Raw genomic sequence first — 17,493 nt, 5'->3', positions numbered from 1 at the left:
TGTTATTTTTAATTTCAGAAAGCTTCTTGATGTAAATGAAAATATTAAAAACAAAGTAATAAAAAATATAAACCAATTAAGTTTCATACAAGTGAAAAATTATATGGTCTATAATAGTAGGACTTGACAGTATTTTTGAACATGGGTAAACATTGTGAAATGTTTCATTACTGATTGTGCTAATTCAGAATCCTGTGCTCATACAGACTTCAGCAATCATCAGTTCCTCATTGCACCCGCAGTTTCCCAATATAAACTCAAAGTGTAGGTTGTAATACAATTTTGGTTAATAGTCATCCTTGAAAGCCTGGGTTTATAAATACTTTTGACATAGCACCACATCAGAAAATTAGTAACTTCACTTGGCACACTTGCCAACCCATGATTTCAGGATTCTTACAAAGGAGGGTTGGAATAACAGCTTCCTAATGTGATGGTGTTAATAATTAAAATAGGAAGCAGAATCTTTAAGTGAGTGATTTAACATACTGTGTCTGTATGAGTGGTTCAGTGAAATACGGAGGTGAACTATTTTACTGTTGTCTGACAGTAATCACAGAACAGTTCAAAGATACTATCTGTATCTCTAATGCCCAGGATCTCAGCAACCAGTGAATTAAAAGAAGAGAGTTTCTGAGGCTTTTCCCTGAAGTTCTATATTAAATATTCTATGTAATGCCTGATTGTGAACCACTTCTTAATGCAGATGCCTCTCAAGCTATGAAGCTGCACCCTGATAATTTATTCAGCAGAAAATGGAAATCTTTCCAAACATGAAGCTAGTTGCACTCATTAATCATAAAAGCTTTATGTGAAGAGGAAAACATTATGGAAATTACATTTCAATGCACCCTCTTCAGTTTTATTCATTGATATATAGGATTATTTAGGGTAGGAAAGATCGAATCAATTATTATAGTGTCTATGGAGAAAACTCACTCCGTGGCTTCTCATATATATTTCATACATCTTCCTTCTTTATCTTTAGGAGCAAATAGCATGTGAATTTACTATTTCAGAAATACTGTTAAAAGACTAAAGAATTCACCATGAAGATTCCCCTATAAAACTGAACATTCAAATTACAGCAAATCTTAATATTCAGCAAAAATTTAAACTCTTGATTTTAAAAATAACCAGTATATAACGTCTTCTGGTAAAAGTAATTTAGGTACAAATGACTGTTCAAAATGCAGAATTCCTAAAAAACTGCTTATTTTGACACATAAGGTGTAATATCTTTTGTGATTATTTGCAATACTGAAGTGAACTGAATACATTAATTTCTTCTCTGCTATTTTTATTTGGCATTTCTCTTGTTGTCAACTCTGCTTCATGCTCATATATCATGTTAATTACTTTTGTGTAGACACATGTAGAATTGCACAGCTGTCAACTTGGCCAAAAAATGGATTAATTCAAAAATTCTGCAGCTGCATTCCAGACTAAAACTTTTCCACAGATTTTGTCCTAAAGTTGGAGTATACTTTGCTGACCGGAAGAAAAGCAAAATTCAGGTTTAATAAAAATCTAAGAAATTTAATTTTCATTCTGCAAGGCACTAAGTTCCACTTTTTGCTTAATTTCTGTTTTCAAATCATCAAACAACCATTTAGTAATGAAATGTCCATCAATCCTTTTCAGGAAGAGCTCTAGTCATGGAGAAGCTACTTCCAGCACTGTTGTGAACTGTGGATATTCAACAAGGCTACTGCAAGGGTAACCCTCACAGTCAGACAGAACTCATGAAAGAAATTTCTCACACTACAGCTACCTGAAACCTTTTTAATACCTAAATATTACATTGAGTTCAATAACCATAAATTATTATTATATATAATCTTCTTTATGGTTATTGAACGCATTGTAATACTTAGGCATTACATACATATTATATACAGACATATGCGTATACATATATACATACATACTTATATATACACATGTTGAAAATTTTGGTCAAAATTAATCATAACCTATAGACAAAAATTTTAAAATCAATTTTGAAATAATAGATCATTTTTTTTAGTTAGTTTCATTTCAGTGGATGGAAGGTTTAACATGAAGTCCATGCATTGTTTACTTGGTTAGAGGTATTTTTTTTGAAAGTGGTTTAGCAGCTAACTCCCAGAAATGAGGCACTTAAAATCCTTACCTTAAGGGCATAACTGGGATTCAAAAAATGCCCTAGTAATTGTGTCAATTGTGTCAGCCTTTCTCTCTGCACACATGTAAATAATATAAATTTTAATAAATTAATAGCAATTAAAAGTTTATGGTTTCCCAAATATGTTTGTGGTATGATGAATAAATAGTTACAGTGAACATCTCAGCAAATATAATTCAAATGGATATGGTGGACACAAACTGTGTGACTTCTGAACATGTCCCTTTAAGCCACACTTGGAAAGCTGTTTGCCTTTTGGTTCTCTAAGACTGATCCTGAATCAAGTTTTCCTACACAACATCTCATGCCCTACAGGAAGACTATCTTGAAGAAATTAAAAATTGTTTGCTTGTATAGTATCTCAAACAGAGTTACTATCCTGAGTATATCTTTTAATCACTACAGTCAGAATTATGAACAATATTACCTTCTCTACTCACTTTGCAAAACTTTTTTTTTCCTGTATGCAAAGGGCAAGAAATCACAAACAACCCACATCGAATGCACTATAACAAAGCAGAGAGTTGCTATATGAGCTCACCAGGGCAGAGTGCAATATTGCAAGGTTTATGTTGTGTTTCAGGTCCATCACATGATCTTCCCCCATACTGGGGAGGTATACATGACCTTGTCCTAGTTCTTTGGCCTCGACCACATGTGAATGAACACAAACTCCAAGGTGACCATTCCTCCCAAACGCCATGTACTGCAACAAACCAAACAGATTTTAACCAGAAAGAGACACACAAGTAACAAAAGGATTTCAAAATAAACAAGATCAATATTTTAAATGGGAATTATTTTGCCAACTTCATGGAAATCAGTACACAGATAATCTTTAGCATTGTCAAGTAAATCCTGTATAAAATTTAGTTAATTTCAATTTTAAAAGTATATTTTCTCTAAAATGTATTTAATTTTCTCTAATCTTTAAACCACTACCACATTTTCTTTTCTTTCAGTCTTTTAAGAAAGATGATTTCCCTTAACAAAAGTTAGTTATGATAACTTTGGTGCCTGACTTGAGATATGTTTTATAACCCTGATTTTCAGGAGACTTGTCTTTGTGAAAATCAGGCATATACTTTATGTATCAAGGCAACTCTAAAAACTTGAAGCAGCTTTCTTTTGAAGATATAGGAATAATTGCAATAATTTTTTACTGTGTCACCACCATAAATTGGGGCTGTTATCTTACAACTGTTTCACTTATTTAAATTCTGGTGGAAACATGGCAGCACATGTGCTTGATTATCTTCCTCAAAAATTCCAAGACCACATAAGCAAAAGAGATTTGCATTATTTCCTTACATGAACATAGTCATTGATTTAACATACACAGTAATACATGCATGATTCTATCCTAAAAAAATATTCACTCAACAGACTTGAAACACCTTCAGAGTACACAATAAATTACAAACACATACCAATATTTTTATATACAAGTATTTCATAAAATTAATATAAAGAATCACAGAAGATGCATCTTTCTCTACCTTAACTTTTTTCCACTGTAGGAGAAACTAATACACAATATTCATACGAGCTTGTATATCATATGCATTCCCTTTTGAGAAAAAATTAGGGTTAAATTTTCAGAAAGTTCTCTATTATAATTAAACATGTAAGACAATTCTATACATGCATTGGTAAAACAATTCTTTATAAATTGAAAAATACTGCAAAACAAACTGTAGTTATTTTTCTTCTGCTTAAATAAAAGCAGTTACACAGGTTTAAATTAGGCTCTGTGAGAACAGGAATGTAATAATGAGAACCGTAGTAATGCTAGGCATTTAAGAAAAATCCAGAAACTTAGTATCCAGACTAAGCATCACACTTGGTATCACATAACTTTGTGCATTTCTGCAACCCTGTCTATTTGAAGGCTGTCTAGAGGGTGAAATAGTGTATAACATCTCTGTATCATTGGTAATGTTTCACAACATTACAGAAGAAATAGATTTTCTGGTTCATTCTCCCTTTTGTTCATCACTGTGAACTTCTGGTATATAGGTTTCCTTTGTCCTGAAGGCATGTATCACCTGCCCGGTTTCTACAAATAAGCCTCTTTTCTTGTAGTGATCAGAATAACATTTCCTGAGGTGAAATTCAGTTGCCAAGGGTGCGGAAGAAGGTTCAGCTCCCTGGCATATTATCACAAAATCATCAGTAAGATCAAGGGGAATTCTGTATGTAGGTAAGTTCTATTGCATTTCATTAAAAGTAAGGAAAATTCTCATTTCATATACTATGTTGAGATAAAAGTTTGTTAGCTAACTTCTGAGAAATAATAGCTGACAGAAAATATCAGGCTTCATTCAGGGAAGATTTTAACCCACTAGACAACAGCTCAGTTGTTTAAAGGTTTCCAAGTGATCACGTACAAGTGGTCAAAAAGCACAATAATTATTCCACCTTCTACATGGTTAGCTTTATTAAAATTATCTTACTCTAAATATCATGTCAATCTGCATTATATTAGCAGAAAAAAAACTTCACAAGAACATTCCAAATTAATGTTAAAGTGACAGATCTGAGTCTAGTTATTTTAGAAACCTTGATTAACTGTGATATTTTGGTCAAAATGAGGAAACCTAACTCTTCTAAAACTAGTAAATTGATGACTATATCTGCATATAATCCCTCACGTTTTCTCAACAGGTACTATTCTTACACTACTCTGATCCAGCCATATGATCTGAAGATTTTTTTCTCATTGGCAAAATATTAGATTCGGAATACAGACATACCTCTAAGACTCCAAATTTTTTATCATATGAGAAAGATTAATGAGAAACCAATTTGTCAGATCAGATTCCAAACAGTAGTCGATAATAACAATGATATAATTTCATTTCCTGATACTACAATGGTTGATTAAGATGTTCAGGTGCAACAAGAAGAACTTCAAAAAGTACAAAAGATAGCAAAACAAAATTAATCCAATTTAGAAAAAGATTATTCTGTAAAAAATAATAAATTAAAATGGTCTTGACACTATGTAGACACAGGCTGAGTTTTTTCAGGGTACATATGAGTTTGAGTCTACTGTTTAATTTGGAGTTTTGATTTGATGCTGTCAAAATGCTGCAAGTTAGTTGTCTTCATTTAAAAATGACAGATACAGGTACTGAGGGGCCCTTTAAAGATACTGTCTTGAGCCAAAAGGTTGTATATCTCTTCTGGCAAGAGTGACTGCATGTTAGCAACAACACAGAATAATTCTTTTGTGATTTTGGATCTGAACGTAAGCCAAAACGAAATGTTTCACTTTGGGTGGACTCAAACTTACAGCAGCCTCTCTCTGTTTGTGGTTTAAAGTATGCTGTGTCTAAAATCATGTTCCATGACAAATTTTAGCTCAGGTAAAAATTTCACAGTACCTTCTTGTATGTATAGACTTGTATATCTGAAACTAGTAAAGTCAAGGATGGAAAAGGCATAACACTAAGAAAACAACCTGTGTCAGCAAGCAAATATCAAGGAGAATTAACCTGTTCAATGCATCACAGAAGTGTCCAGTATTATCCAGATTAGCTTTAAAATAACATCTCAATTTAACATTTTTAAACTTTGGGTTTTTTTCTTATAATTCATTTATATTTTCTTTCTTTAATACCATTTCCTAAATGCAAAAAACCCCTATAATACTGAATTATAGCCAGATGATCTATGCCAAATTACACCAGATGGAGATCTGGCCCACAGAGGAGTTACTGTTTTCTATAACACAGTTTCAGATGCAAGATTCATTATTTGGGACAAAAATATTCAGATTATTGCCAATTTATCTGTCAAAAACATTGCTAGTACGAGTTTGGATTACTGCAGCGCATCTTTCCCTTCACTCTGCCACTCTGTGAACCTAATCATGTTGAAGCAAACACCCACAGTGTTCACAATACGCAACTGCTGTGAAGTGGGAGAAAGCGTGAGGCCATGCTGGCCTTCATCCTACAAACATACTTTGGGAGATTTTTATTGGGGTTTAAATGCTTTTGATTTCTTCAGCTTTAAACTGAACAGATATTGGAAAGCTATTATGGCCATTGACATCTCATTGCAAGTGGTATCATAGTTTAATATGGCTGAATAACTGCATCTAAGCAGATGCTACATTGAAGGAATTTTTAAAATTAAGTTAGAAGGTTTGTATACATAAATTTAAACTCACTTAAGTGTTGTATTTGCCTTTAGTATAGTTTAAATTGTCCAGCCAAAAATCTTTTTTAAATTTATAATACATAAACTCAGCAAACTTTCTGACAGCTGCCTTCTTAAACCTTCATATTTAAGCCGTACAGCTATTCTATTTCTGCCTTGCCTCTTTCTAATTCTAAACCTAAGTTTTCCTTACGTTTATTTTTTTTCTCTCAAGTGAAGGCCTGAACTTCCAGAGCATAGATTATAACAATAAAGCTACATGAATTAAAAAAGATAAGGCTAATTTCTCTGTAACAATTTTGTTAGTGTACCATGCAGGCACAGAATATATCAAAATGCTCAGCGTTTCAGCAATATGGCTAAACTTCATTGATATCATATGAGATACCAATGAGATACCATATCATGAGAAAATGGGAGAAATGGCCCTGAGAAAAGATGGGAGATAAGTAAAGCAGTCTTAGCATATCATACCAGCCAAAATACAGCTTTTCAATATACAAATTTTGAAATGGTTTAGGGTATTCCTGCTCCAGCCATGCTTTTCTTTACCCATAAACCTGAAAATGCTAAGCTTCAGCTAAATTTTTGTGGTAAAAGCTGTTGAAGGCTATGGAGAAGGAGAAATAGAAACTAGTTGAGATGATCTACAGGCATGGAAATTCCATGTCCTTTCTCCTTGAAGTTTTAGCTGTGTTAGGAATGATCCACTAAGCTTGTGGATAGATAGTATATAGTAGATAGATATAAAAGTATAGTCCAGTAGGCCATTCTGCATACTTCTTTACTTCGAAGGGGCAACTTTTTGATTAGGAAACATTATTCCAGCTCTCAAAATACTGCCCCCCCCTCCCCATGTAAACACATACATATGCCCAAGTAGATTTTTTATTTATAGGTTACAAGGAGAGACTATTGTTATGTTTTTGTATTTTTATTGCTTCTAGTTTACGGTCTCCAATGTAAAATCTTGCTGTGTTAGCAGAGTCCAAAAGCTGTATGGAATGAGTGGTATACAGGCCAGTTCCCATCTATGTATGCATGTTTGGATTTTTTTGTCGAATGCGTGTTTTAATTATACTAGTGTACAAACTATTCATGTACATTATTCAGCAATAATCCTGAACTATGCAACTCTCTGAGTCAGGATACTTAATATAATGAGGACAGGTGATATTTAGGCTAATAATTAAAGGGATGCTTGAAAAATTAATGGAGCTGTAACTAGGAAAAACACATTTCTAAATTGCTAATCTTGCACACTGCCACACAGTAGTGATCCCGTAGCCAGAAAGAGATCAACGTAAATTAATAAGGTTATCGTAATTATGTGAAACCATATGCAAGATTAAGACCAGAAGACTAATTATTTAGGAAAGGTAACTCAAGATACATGAAGATTATCAGAATAAGCTGTGATGATCTGAAAAGGAAAATGTCTTGACAGTATCACTGTTAGCCAATGAGAATTGGTAGCCATTGCTCGTATCAGGTATCTGGAAACAAAAGCCATATCCTGAAGCAGAAGTTCAGGTATTAGGAAAGAGCCCCTTTTGTAAGCTGAGAAATACAGAACAGTCTTCTTGTGTGAGCATTGTTTAGAAGTTTGCTAGACAATGTGATTTTTAGGAATTAACTTTTTTCCAGTTTACTTTGACAGCAAGTTAATTACCTTGGCTTTTGCATTACATGGATATTTTTTGTTTTGATATGAAAAGTTCTCATTCCTTACTGGAGAGAATGAAGATAAAATTCTGTAAAATTAGGTGATTTAAATGCCTTTCCTCTTCTTACGTAATACTAAATGAGCAAGAAAGCAGGCAGGACTGCATCTCATTGTGAATGTTGGACCGTGTGTTTTCATGTTCATACTTAATGCAGTTTCAAAGGAATCTTTAAACTTATCTTTGATGGTTTGGAATGTTTGTTCTTTTCTCCTATAGTTCTCTTTTTTCACTTCTTGTTCTTTTCTCCTATAGTTCTCTTTTTTCAATTCTTATTTTTGTACTTTCAAGTTGAGAGTTCTTTTGCAAGGTATCCCACCTCTGGCAGACTCTAAGCTAGCCTAATTTTTTTAGAAATAACTGCCATTTTTGTGTGGAAACACTTCAAGTGATTTGAAGCCCTGCCTGGGGGTTTCTACCCAAAAATATTAGAAAATCCCATGTGAATTGTCTACCTAAAGCACAGTAGTAAAGCATTAGTTGCTGAAAGCAATTCTTATTACAGTGATGGTTTATCTAGATACAATCTTTTAAGTTGCTTTCCATTACAGAGGTTCCCTAAATGCTTATAATGTTGATACACAGACTCTGATGGGATCACATATCCTGGCGGATATTTTTCAACACACAGTAACAACATGAGAGTTTGATTTTACATATTGTTCCTCATTGAGATAAAGTCCAGGGGATTCTCTGTGTGTGACCGTTTAGTTGACTTCAAAAATGGAGTGAGTTTCCCCAAAAGCTGAAGATGGCTCACCACCGTCTTGGGATCAAATGTTATTAAGACCTGAGGGATTTGTATATCTGAAGGGAAGCATATAATTTTTTTGTGTTTCAGACACTTCCTTTTTGCTTCCCACCCCAGATTAATCAGATCCACAGGTAGAGTCTAAAGAAATGAGATGTGCCCTTTCAGCAACTAACTCGAACATGCCTGTCTCTTCTCCTTAGTGTATAACTACTGCTGAACTCCAACTATGTCCAGATGTCTGAGACAAAAGGAGTAGGAAAACTGTGATGCAAGATACTGATGATGTTTACCTTGTGTCAGATGTAAAAGAGCTACTTTTTGTCTGCTCTGTCTTCCTTTGATGGGTAGCTGTTGCCCTTTCTTGCCAGAACAATGTAAAGGAAAGTCCATGAAGACATTACCGTGCAGAGAACATTGTCTGGCCCATTGCCTAGAATACAGTATTCTAAATGGTGAAATAATTGCAGTGTTGAATAATATATGTTACCTTAACCCACCCTGTTAATCAGTCTCTGCTTCTTAATGTACTGATGATCTGGATTTCTTCCCTAGTTTGTTTTGTACTCACGCTATACCTTCTCTTTTCTGAGTGAAAATCAGATAATATAGACTTCTTTTAAAAATCTGAAACTATCAGAAAAAAAGGGACTCTTGGTCTATATCATGGCTGTTCTGAAAGTAAAAATAACAATCTACATGACAAAATTTCATAGCTGTATAGAATTACACTTCTCTGCTCTAATTGAAATGTCCTTATGAAATTCATGTTAAAAAAATAATAATAATTAAAAAATAGTTTCAAATTCTTATCATTATACAGTTCAAAAACATCCACAATTTTATTTATTGGCTGCTAACACTACCTGGACAGAGGGCAGTGTTATTGCAAACCCTTGATTCTCTTAAAGGGCCGCTGCAGTGTGTCCCATAAGGTGATACACAAGTTCTGGTTCGCACCTGCGACCCTTGACCACAAGTAACTGAACACGTACTCCACTGGGCCCACTCTTCAACACCAGATTCACCTGTATTCAAGACAACAAACAAACATGAATATAGACATAAGTATTAATGAGACTTTTTTTTTTGCTGAAGCTCATATCGTCTGCTCTTACAGATCAAAGAAAAAAGTACCACAACAAAATAAATATTTAAAAGTTCATGGAGCAAAGCAGCTGTGAAAATGTGCAATGAACAGAAAATAAAGACACCTACAATGCTGAAGTCACATAACACCTGTCAGAAGGAAACACTTTGATCGTTTAGTATCATTTACAACTTTATGAGAACTACTGCCCTTCAACATTTTAGAAACAACATTGCCCTCAGGATGCTAAAAGAACATGGACAACTCTCTTTATATAATAACAAAGGATTTATGTTTGATATTCATACTTATTGTTCTAGAATGAAGGCTAGGCAATAGTTTAAGAAACTCTACCAGTTTTTGAAGATGTCCCTGCTCATTGCAGGGGGGTTGGACTAGATGACCTAAAAAGGTCCCTTCCAACCCAAAGACTCTATGATTCTATGATTTAAAAAAAAAACCAACCAAACAAACCAACCCCCTAATTTCTTATCCTTTGTTCCATGGAGGACAGTCATCTAGCATTTGAGAGAAGTTCCCTTCTTCAAAAGAGGGGCTTTGCTTATGAAATTTTAACCTGAACCGTGGGATGGGAACTTTGGCTTGATCATTTACTGCACAAATCTGCTCCTCGCCTTTGACCTACAGGTGTGCTAAACTCTTGGATGCGCTAGGCCTCATTACTGCATATAGTACATGCTACTATGTTCAAAATTGTCAGATGTGATTTATTAATACTGTACATCTGAACAGAGTTGTGTTTTTTGTTATTGTTGAGAGATAGCACATTATATTATTTCTATTTTTTGAAAGCAAGTAATGCATAATGTCTTCTTGCATGGATGTTCAGGAAAGAAGGCTTAAGTTTAGTTTCCATGAACAGCCGTATACACAGTCCTGGAATTCCTTTCCCAAAGGCATTCATGTTCAGAAAACTTGACCCCTTGAGTATTCTCAGAAAGCAAATTCAAAAATAAACCTGAATATAAAAAAAACCTGAATATACCTCACTGAAAAATTTGAGTAATCAACTGTGGATTCATGTTCAACTTCTTCCATTAAAATGGCAATATAAAATGGCATGCTGAAGCCTCTATTACACCCTTGATTTTTAAACCTAAGTCTTTTTTGAAACAAATGGGAATTTCTGCTTTAAAATTTGTGGCATGATACAACCTTCAGTCTTGAATATCTTGCTTAAAATTTCGGTTATCTTAATAAACCTCTACTCTTCCAAAAGTTTTCATAGTGGTCACAACCAAGGGAATGTCTGCAAACAAGGAAGACTCTGATGCTACCTTCCAAGAATGTGGCAAATAATATACTATTTCTTGAAACTGTGCTTTTGTAGCAAGCATCTGTCCAAGCTCTTTCTTTTGTTTCCAGAGGCCAAGCGTGAAACTTTTGCAAAATGCTTGTCTCTGCTAGTCCTCTAGGAAGCAATTCTACAGTTATTTAATGCTTTTTTTTTTAAAAAAGTGCTTCTTATTCAGTAACAAGACAGAATGCTTTATAATTAGGACACAAATCTCTGCTTTTCATGAAATTATATACAGTTCTAACAATTTCTATGAGCAAGGACAAAACTGTGGTTTTTTTACACACAAAAATTCACTGAAGTGATTTTTGTGGTAATTTTCTTTGTTAGGTAAAGAAAATGAGAACTTTAATCACTGATTATTGTTTTAACCATTTTTCTGATACGAATTTAGCATTTTGATTAGGTTATTACATGGCTTGGTTTTAGATTAGATGATATAATACAGTAAATATAGCTAATATCTAGGTAGACAGTGACATTTATACAATGTGTACTATAAGGCCTATGTACATGGTAAAAATACATGTATTACTCTGGGTTTCTAGACAAATATTTTTTGTCTTTTCCCACGTTTGAAGTTTGACTTTGCCTTTGTTAAAATGGTCTAGATGAAAGGACAAACTGCAGAAAAACTCGAAGCTCTGTTTCTCAAGATGTTCCTCATTATGTAAAGCAGTCATATATACTCAGTGTAAATTATCCATTATCCAACACAGAGGTGGTGACAGTCCATAGCTAATAAAATACATAAATGAAGCATTAAATATTTAAATTTTCAAATATCTTAAAGTGATAAAAAGTTGGTCTTAGCCCTTGGAATACAATGAAAAATAGCAGTAACGTGATACTAAGAAGTGTGATTGTATTAAGTGAATTTCAAAATTAATATTAATTATTAAAAATTCTGAGCATATATGTACTGTCCATTCGCAAAAGGCAGAATCTTTCAACATACTTCAACATAAGTAAAGGACAGAGTGCTTAAACATTGGCTGGAGCAAGATCCTCCACACTAACATGATGTATGGTGCAGAAAGAGTGAAATCAGGGAAATTAAAGAACAAATTTCTCTCACCAGCTACTTTACTTGCTTTCGCACAATGCATTAAGATTTTTTTGGTAATTTTTTGTTTTTCAGAATATTTTATACTGATGTCAATATATTTATTACTTATTTTAAAATATTTTAAAGGAGGGAAACATCTTTACAGACATATCATACCATAGCTAACCATTTTTAATTTAAGCAAATAAAGAATGTTTTATTTTCTAGAATAAACCTAGATTGCCTGGGTAATCTGCAAATACATCTTCCATTCTTCTCTTCATCTCTTTTCCATTTCTTTTCTAAAATTAAAATTTCAAATGGGCTACTTTTTATTTTCCTTCTAGTTTCAGTTACTTGAGTACTCTTAAATTTTTATATCTATTGTATTAAACCTACAATCTCAAATTAACATTTGGCAAGGTACCAAACCCTTATTCTCCCCTGTTGCTCAACATGTAAGAGGAAACATAACTTACTGTATGGAAGGCCTCATTGATCTGTGTAACACTTACCTGTATTACACTCTCTAAATCCCATAACACCTAAGGGAAGGATCAGTCCAAACACATAAAATGACAAATATAGGACAATAAATTATTCACACAATATTTTTTTTAAATAAAATGGTTTACTGCCTCATATCACTCACAAACAAACAGGAAAATGCATATTTCAATACCACAATTTAAACCTCTTCCATTCCCAGCAAAATTTCATGGATTAAGTTCACTATTCTAACAGTATTAAATGCTTTCCATAAATCTTTTCCAGGACAATTCTCTATTCCTGTCTCTCTGCCATTTTAAACCATAGAAAAATTTTGTTACACTTTTGCATCTGCTTTATTATTACACAAAATAAAATATTAAACAGGCTTAAAATATAAGAAACCTCATAAACTCAATAACCATTTACTTTAAAGGCTATTAGACTTAGTACATGGGTAAATTAATGAGATAGATATGTTAGAAGTAACCTATGAATCAGTTTAAGAAGATAACACATTAATTATATCACAAGAAAAAAATGTATTAGAGGTGAAGAAAATATGCAATGATCACTACAAAGTAAAATCAAAATGAAGAATAGATGAAAATTAGTAAGTATGTCCAAAAAGAGCGCAGTATTACTTAAAATGTGTTAACCTACAGTATGTGAAATATAAATTTTCTCAAAGTTGGGCATGTAAATTTATATGCTATGTTGATACCTCTCACATGCTTTCAGAACAGGACCTTGAAAACCAAGCCTGTATAATTTTGAACGTTCATCTCCCACTCCACACACACAATCTATCAGAAGGTAATGGTGTAAGTGCTGCATTTATAATGCAGTTCTCTAACACCCATAATAGATGCACTGCGATGCATGACTAGAAATTATCAAATACAAATTTTACCTGAAAATATGAAAGCTGTGGGGATTTATATGAGGATATAAAACAATAAGATCATCTTACTTATTTTTTGGAGTAATTGTATGAATTCAAGAAGCAGCATAAAAGCAATGATGTTATTCTATGTAGTAAGCAACTAACATTATAAGTCTGAGCTAGGTACATAAGTAATAAGTTCTACTTGCCTAAACGAAAACTGCATGGAGACCAAAAGGGTTCTAGGCTCCCTTCTTCTGCTACATTTGCTTACAGTAGTATCAACTGGGAGTTAGCCATAAAAGCAGTTCTATAGATTAATAGGAGGGAAACAGACTTTCTCCCCTTCTAAATTATTTACCAAACACATCTACACTGATTGGCTATACAGGTATTTAGATTACTTAATATATCAATTCCTGCAAATCTGTTAAGTAAAGCACCCTATTACTAAGGAAGTCAACATGCAACATAACTAGAAGCAATTACAGTTCTTTTACTAAAATGAATATAAACTGGAAGCATTATGTATGACTGATGCAGGCATATTTTCTAGGTTAGTATCTATGGAATACAGAGTAAGTTGTTCCAAATCCATACAATAATTATGGGGTACAAGACTTTCAATGCAGTATCTTACTGGAATGGAATCTGTAGGGAATCATTGAAGATTAGATTTTACCAACAGATACACAGATCGTTACTGATGTCAAAATGGGCAGTAGTTTTGGTGTTTGAGAGCTTAATTCAACTCACCACTGAAATTCCATCATTGACCTCAAAGGCAGCTGTGGTAACTGTTGGTAAACAGGCTTCTTTTTTTTAAATTATTTCACCTCTACATTTGTAATATCATTTTGCTATCTGTATCTAAAGAAGATGAAGTTGCTCAAACAAAATTAGAAAATAAGTTTTAAATGAAAAACTGTTAGATAATTTGCACATCCAATTAAAAACTACTTACGGCCAATTTCATTTAGCAATTACAAATCTGGAAACTAGAGAATAGAGCGTTGTGCTGGGCCAAAGATACTAAAATCTGAATGTATGCACATTAAAGTCATCCTAGTAATTAATTAATTTGATAAATGCCTAAAGCTGGGATTTGACCTCAGTCTATTTATAAAGAAATTCTGAAGCATGTTCTTAACATCTTCTTTGAAAAAAAGTTAGTATGTCACAGTAAGCTGTCCTGTGTGTTGTACGTGTGAGGCTGCTTTTACTCCTAAAGAAATTCATGCTTACACTAAATGATTCTGCATCCACATTCACAGTGCATGTTTTTGTATGATCTACCTAATTCTCAGCTACTTTATTTATGGACTTTAACTGGTGAAAAAAAAAAAATGATTCAAAAAAAGTATCAGCTTAGAAAACTGACAAATATGCAGCAAAAGATTATGGAAACATGCAGTGGTTTTGCTAAAATTAACAACAGTAAATAGAAAAATGTAACTGATGTATTACCAGTTTGTGCCATAAATTTAGCAGCATCAGCTTGTTCCTGAGGGACCCTTTTCTCATGAACAGATCGAGGTCGCTGACTTTTAATTGTATGATCTCCCATCATTCCAAATTCTAAAGACAGAATAAAGGTTTATGAAAGCTTGTGTGTAGACATTTCTCAAAAGTCACATACTGTCTCATGCAATATGTTCCTAAACATACCTGGAAGTTGCTGGTAAGAGTCAGGCAAGTGATCATGGCAGTTAACATCAACTTAACTTTGCTACGCTCAGCTCTTAATAAAAACTTTGTGTCTGCAGATTCTCAAACATTATTTTATCATATGAACCAACATTCAATGTAGTGACACATACTATAAATCAGCTGTATGACACGGGACAAAAACAAGTATTCAAATGCAGACATTTTACTCCTATATTTAGAATCAGTGCAAACCACACCAGAAAATGATTGTGACAGTGTTAGACATTCCTGTTCTACGGCAGAGCCTGCTGCTCCTCCAGAGGACTTCTATTTCTGCACTCATCTTTCAGGCTGATGAAGCCATCACCAGAGATAATGAGTCATCTTTGGGAATGGTGACAGTGTGAAATAATAATAATTTAGCCAAAGAACTGCTTAATTTTTAGGCTGAATCCAGCAGAACAAGAACTGTTTCCTTTCTGAAACCTCTCAGGTATAAAGGCCATAGGTTGTATCTTGCCCCCAGTATTTAGCAAGAAGTCCCCATTGTTTTTAATAGGGAAATCTACAAAAAAATCAATGACGTCCAGGGACAGACTGTGGGAGACTTTTTATTTTTTATCCTATCGCTTCTGTCATTTTCCCTCTCTGGTCCTGTGCAAACCTCCTAACCTTCTACCTCAGAGGCTGTTTTTCCTTTCTGTGATGAGATGTGGAGGGTCCTTTGCACTTAGCGGGGGACTGCTGCATCTTCAGCACAGTTCCTTCTGGTCCCCAGGCGCACACAGCTCTCGTCAGCTTGGTGCTAAATATCGAGTTTCTGTTGGGACTGTAATACAGGAAACGTGCGCCAGGAACTCTGGCTTAAAATGGAAACTACTTCAACTACAACCACATGAAGTTTCTGATGAGGCAGAAGGTGTTTGAAGCACTAGGAATATAAACAGTAAAAAATACCTTTCTGCTGGACAGTTACCTTGCAAAAGCGAAATTCAAAATTCTCCCCATTTTTTTAAAGTCATGAAGATAATGAAACTTACCTTCCTGCCTCAAAAGATGCAAAACATTATATAAGATGTAAATACTGCTAATAAATATTATCTGCAAACGTGTTGTTTTGATAAATCATTAAAGTAAACATATTTAAATTTCTACTTAGAATAGAGAAATAATAAAAGGCAAATATATTTTTAGGGGGTCAATCAGCAGAATTTTTTTTTCCTTTCTAGTAAATTATTAATATATTTCACCAAATCAGTGTTTCTTTTTGTAAATATTCATTAATGGCACCACTTAAAATATAAATTTAATTATTCATTTGAGAACAGCAATGCAGATTGCATCTAAAGAGAATATTTGAAAATCTAATTAATAAAATATATTTTGAGAATTAAACATTCAACATTTTAATACATCCCAGAAATACATATGAAAGATAATTAAATTATATATATACACATACATATATATGGGCATATGTATGTGTATACATACATGTGTGTTTTAAAATATTAGGAATATATTTTTAGAAAATACAGCTCTTTTACAGCTCCTCTGATTTAAGATCACTTTTTATTCTTTGGGAAATCTTTTACTGTAATTAAAGTTTTACGATCAACATTTTAGTGCAAATTAAGATTAGAATGATACTTTTACAGTTTTTACAAGGTGCAGTACAGGTGACCATTTAAACTGTAATTAACAACATGCTGAAGGACAAGAGACTTTATATAGCTTTTCCCCTGAGGAGACTGTGAAAGCAAGGCATGTTTGCTCGGAGTTTGCTGCCCACGCGCTGCCTGCTTCTCAGGCAGTTTGGAAGATATGGCACCATTCTTGCAGAAGACTTAATTCTGTGTTTTAAGTTACAAGCAGAGTGCAATAATGGGAGACCTTTGCTAGAGGAAGGCTTTCCAGAGGCATACAGGGAGATGGTGAATGCTCCGGTCCCAGTCCTGCAGCATCCCGTGCTGGGCGCAGGCACATGCCGTGTCCTGCAGGACAGAGACCACTGGTGAAGAGGCAAAGGAAAGGCTGGGAGATCAGTTTTCAGGGTTGTGGCTCATACCCAGTGTAGCTCCATTCACAACGATGGAGTTACTCACAAATATCACCAAGCAAAATAAAATGCAAATCATTGGTGCAGGATCTAATCATGCCTTGACCTTTTCATTTTTCCACTTGGCAACAACACTTTTTA

The 17,493-nt window shown here is 33.9% G+C and overlaps 1 protein-coding gene across 1 annotated transcript in view; it reads right to left on the bottom strand.

Moving 5' to 3' along the window:
* LOC104626792 (brain-specific angiogenesis inhibitor 3-like) overlaps positions 1 to 17,279 on the bottom strand; it is a gene marked incomplete at its 3' end in the record, with an annotated part of 55,588 nt that extends 38,309 nt beyond the window's left edge. The window contains exons 1-5 of the mRNA XM_010294813.1: positions 17,187 to 17,279; positions 16,334 to 16,337; positions 15,111 to 15,221; positions 9,679 to 9,840; positions 2,709 to 2,873 (exon numbers count right to left, since the gene is read on the bottom strand). Of these exons, the coding sequence (XP_010293115.1) occupies positions 2,709 to 2,873; positions 9,679 to 9,840; positions 15,111 to 15,221; positions 16,334 to 16,337; positions 17,187 to 17,279 (535 nt within the window). The remainder of the gene's footprint in view (positions 1 to 2,708; positions 2,874 to 9,678; positions 9,841 to 15,110; positions 15,222 to 16,333; positions 16,338 to 17,186) is intronic.
* Positions 17,280 to 17,493: the final 214 nt, after the last annotated feature.

The sequence above is a fragment of the Phaethon lepturus genome, unplaced genomic scaffold (assembly GCF_000687285.1).
Source record: "Phaethon lepturus isolate BGI_N335 unplaced genomic scaffold, ASM68728v1 scaffold4819, whole genome shotgun sequence".
Taxonomy (NCBI): Eukaryota; Metazoa; Chordata; class Aves; order Phaethontiformes; family Phaethontidae; genus Phaethon; species Phaethon lepturus.
The sequence above is the reverse complement of the archived record's forward strand: the minus strand, read 5'-3'. Positions and strand labels throughout refer to the sequence as shown.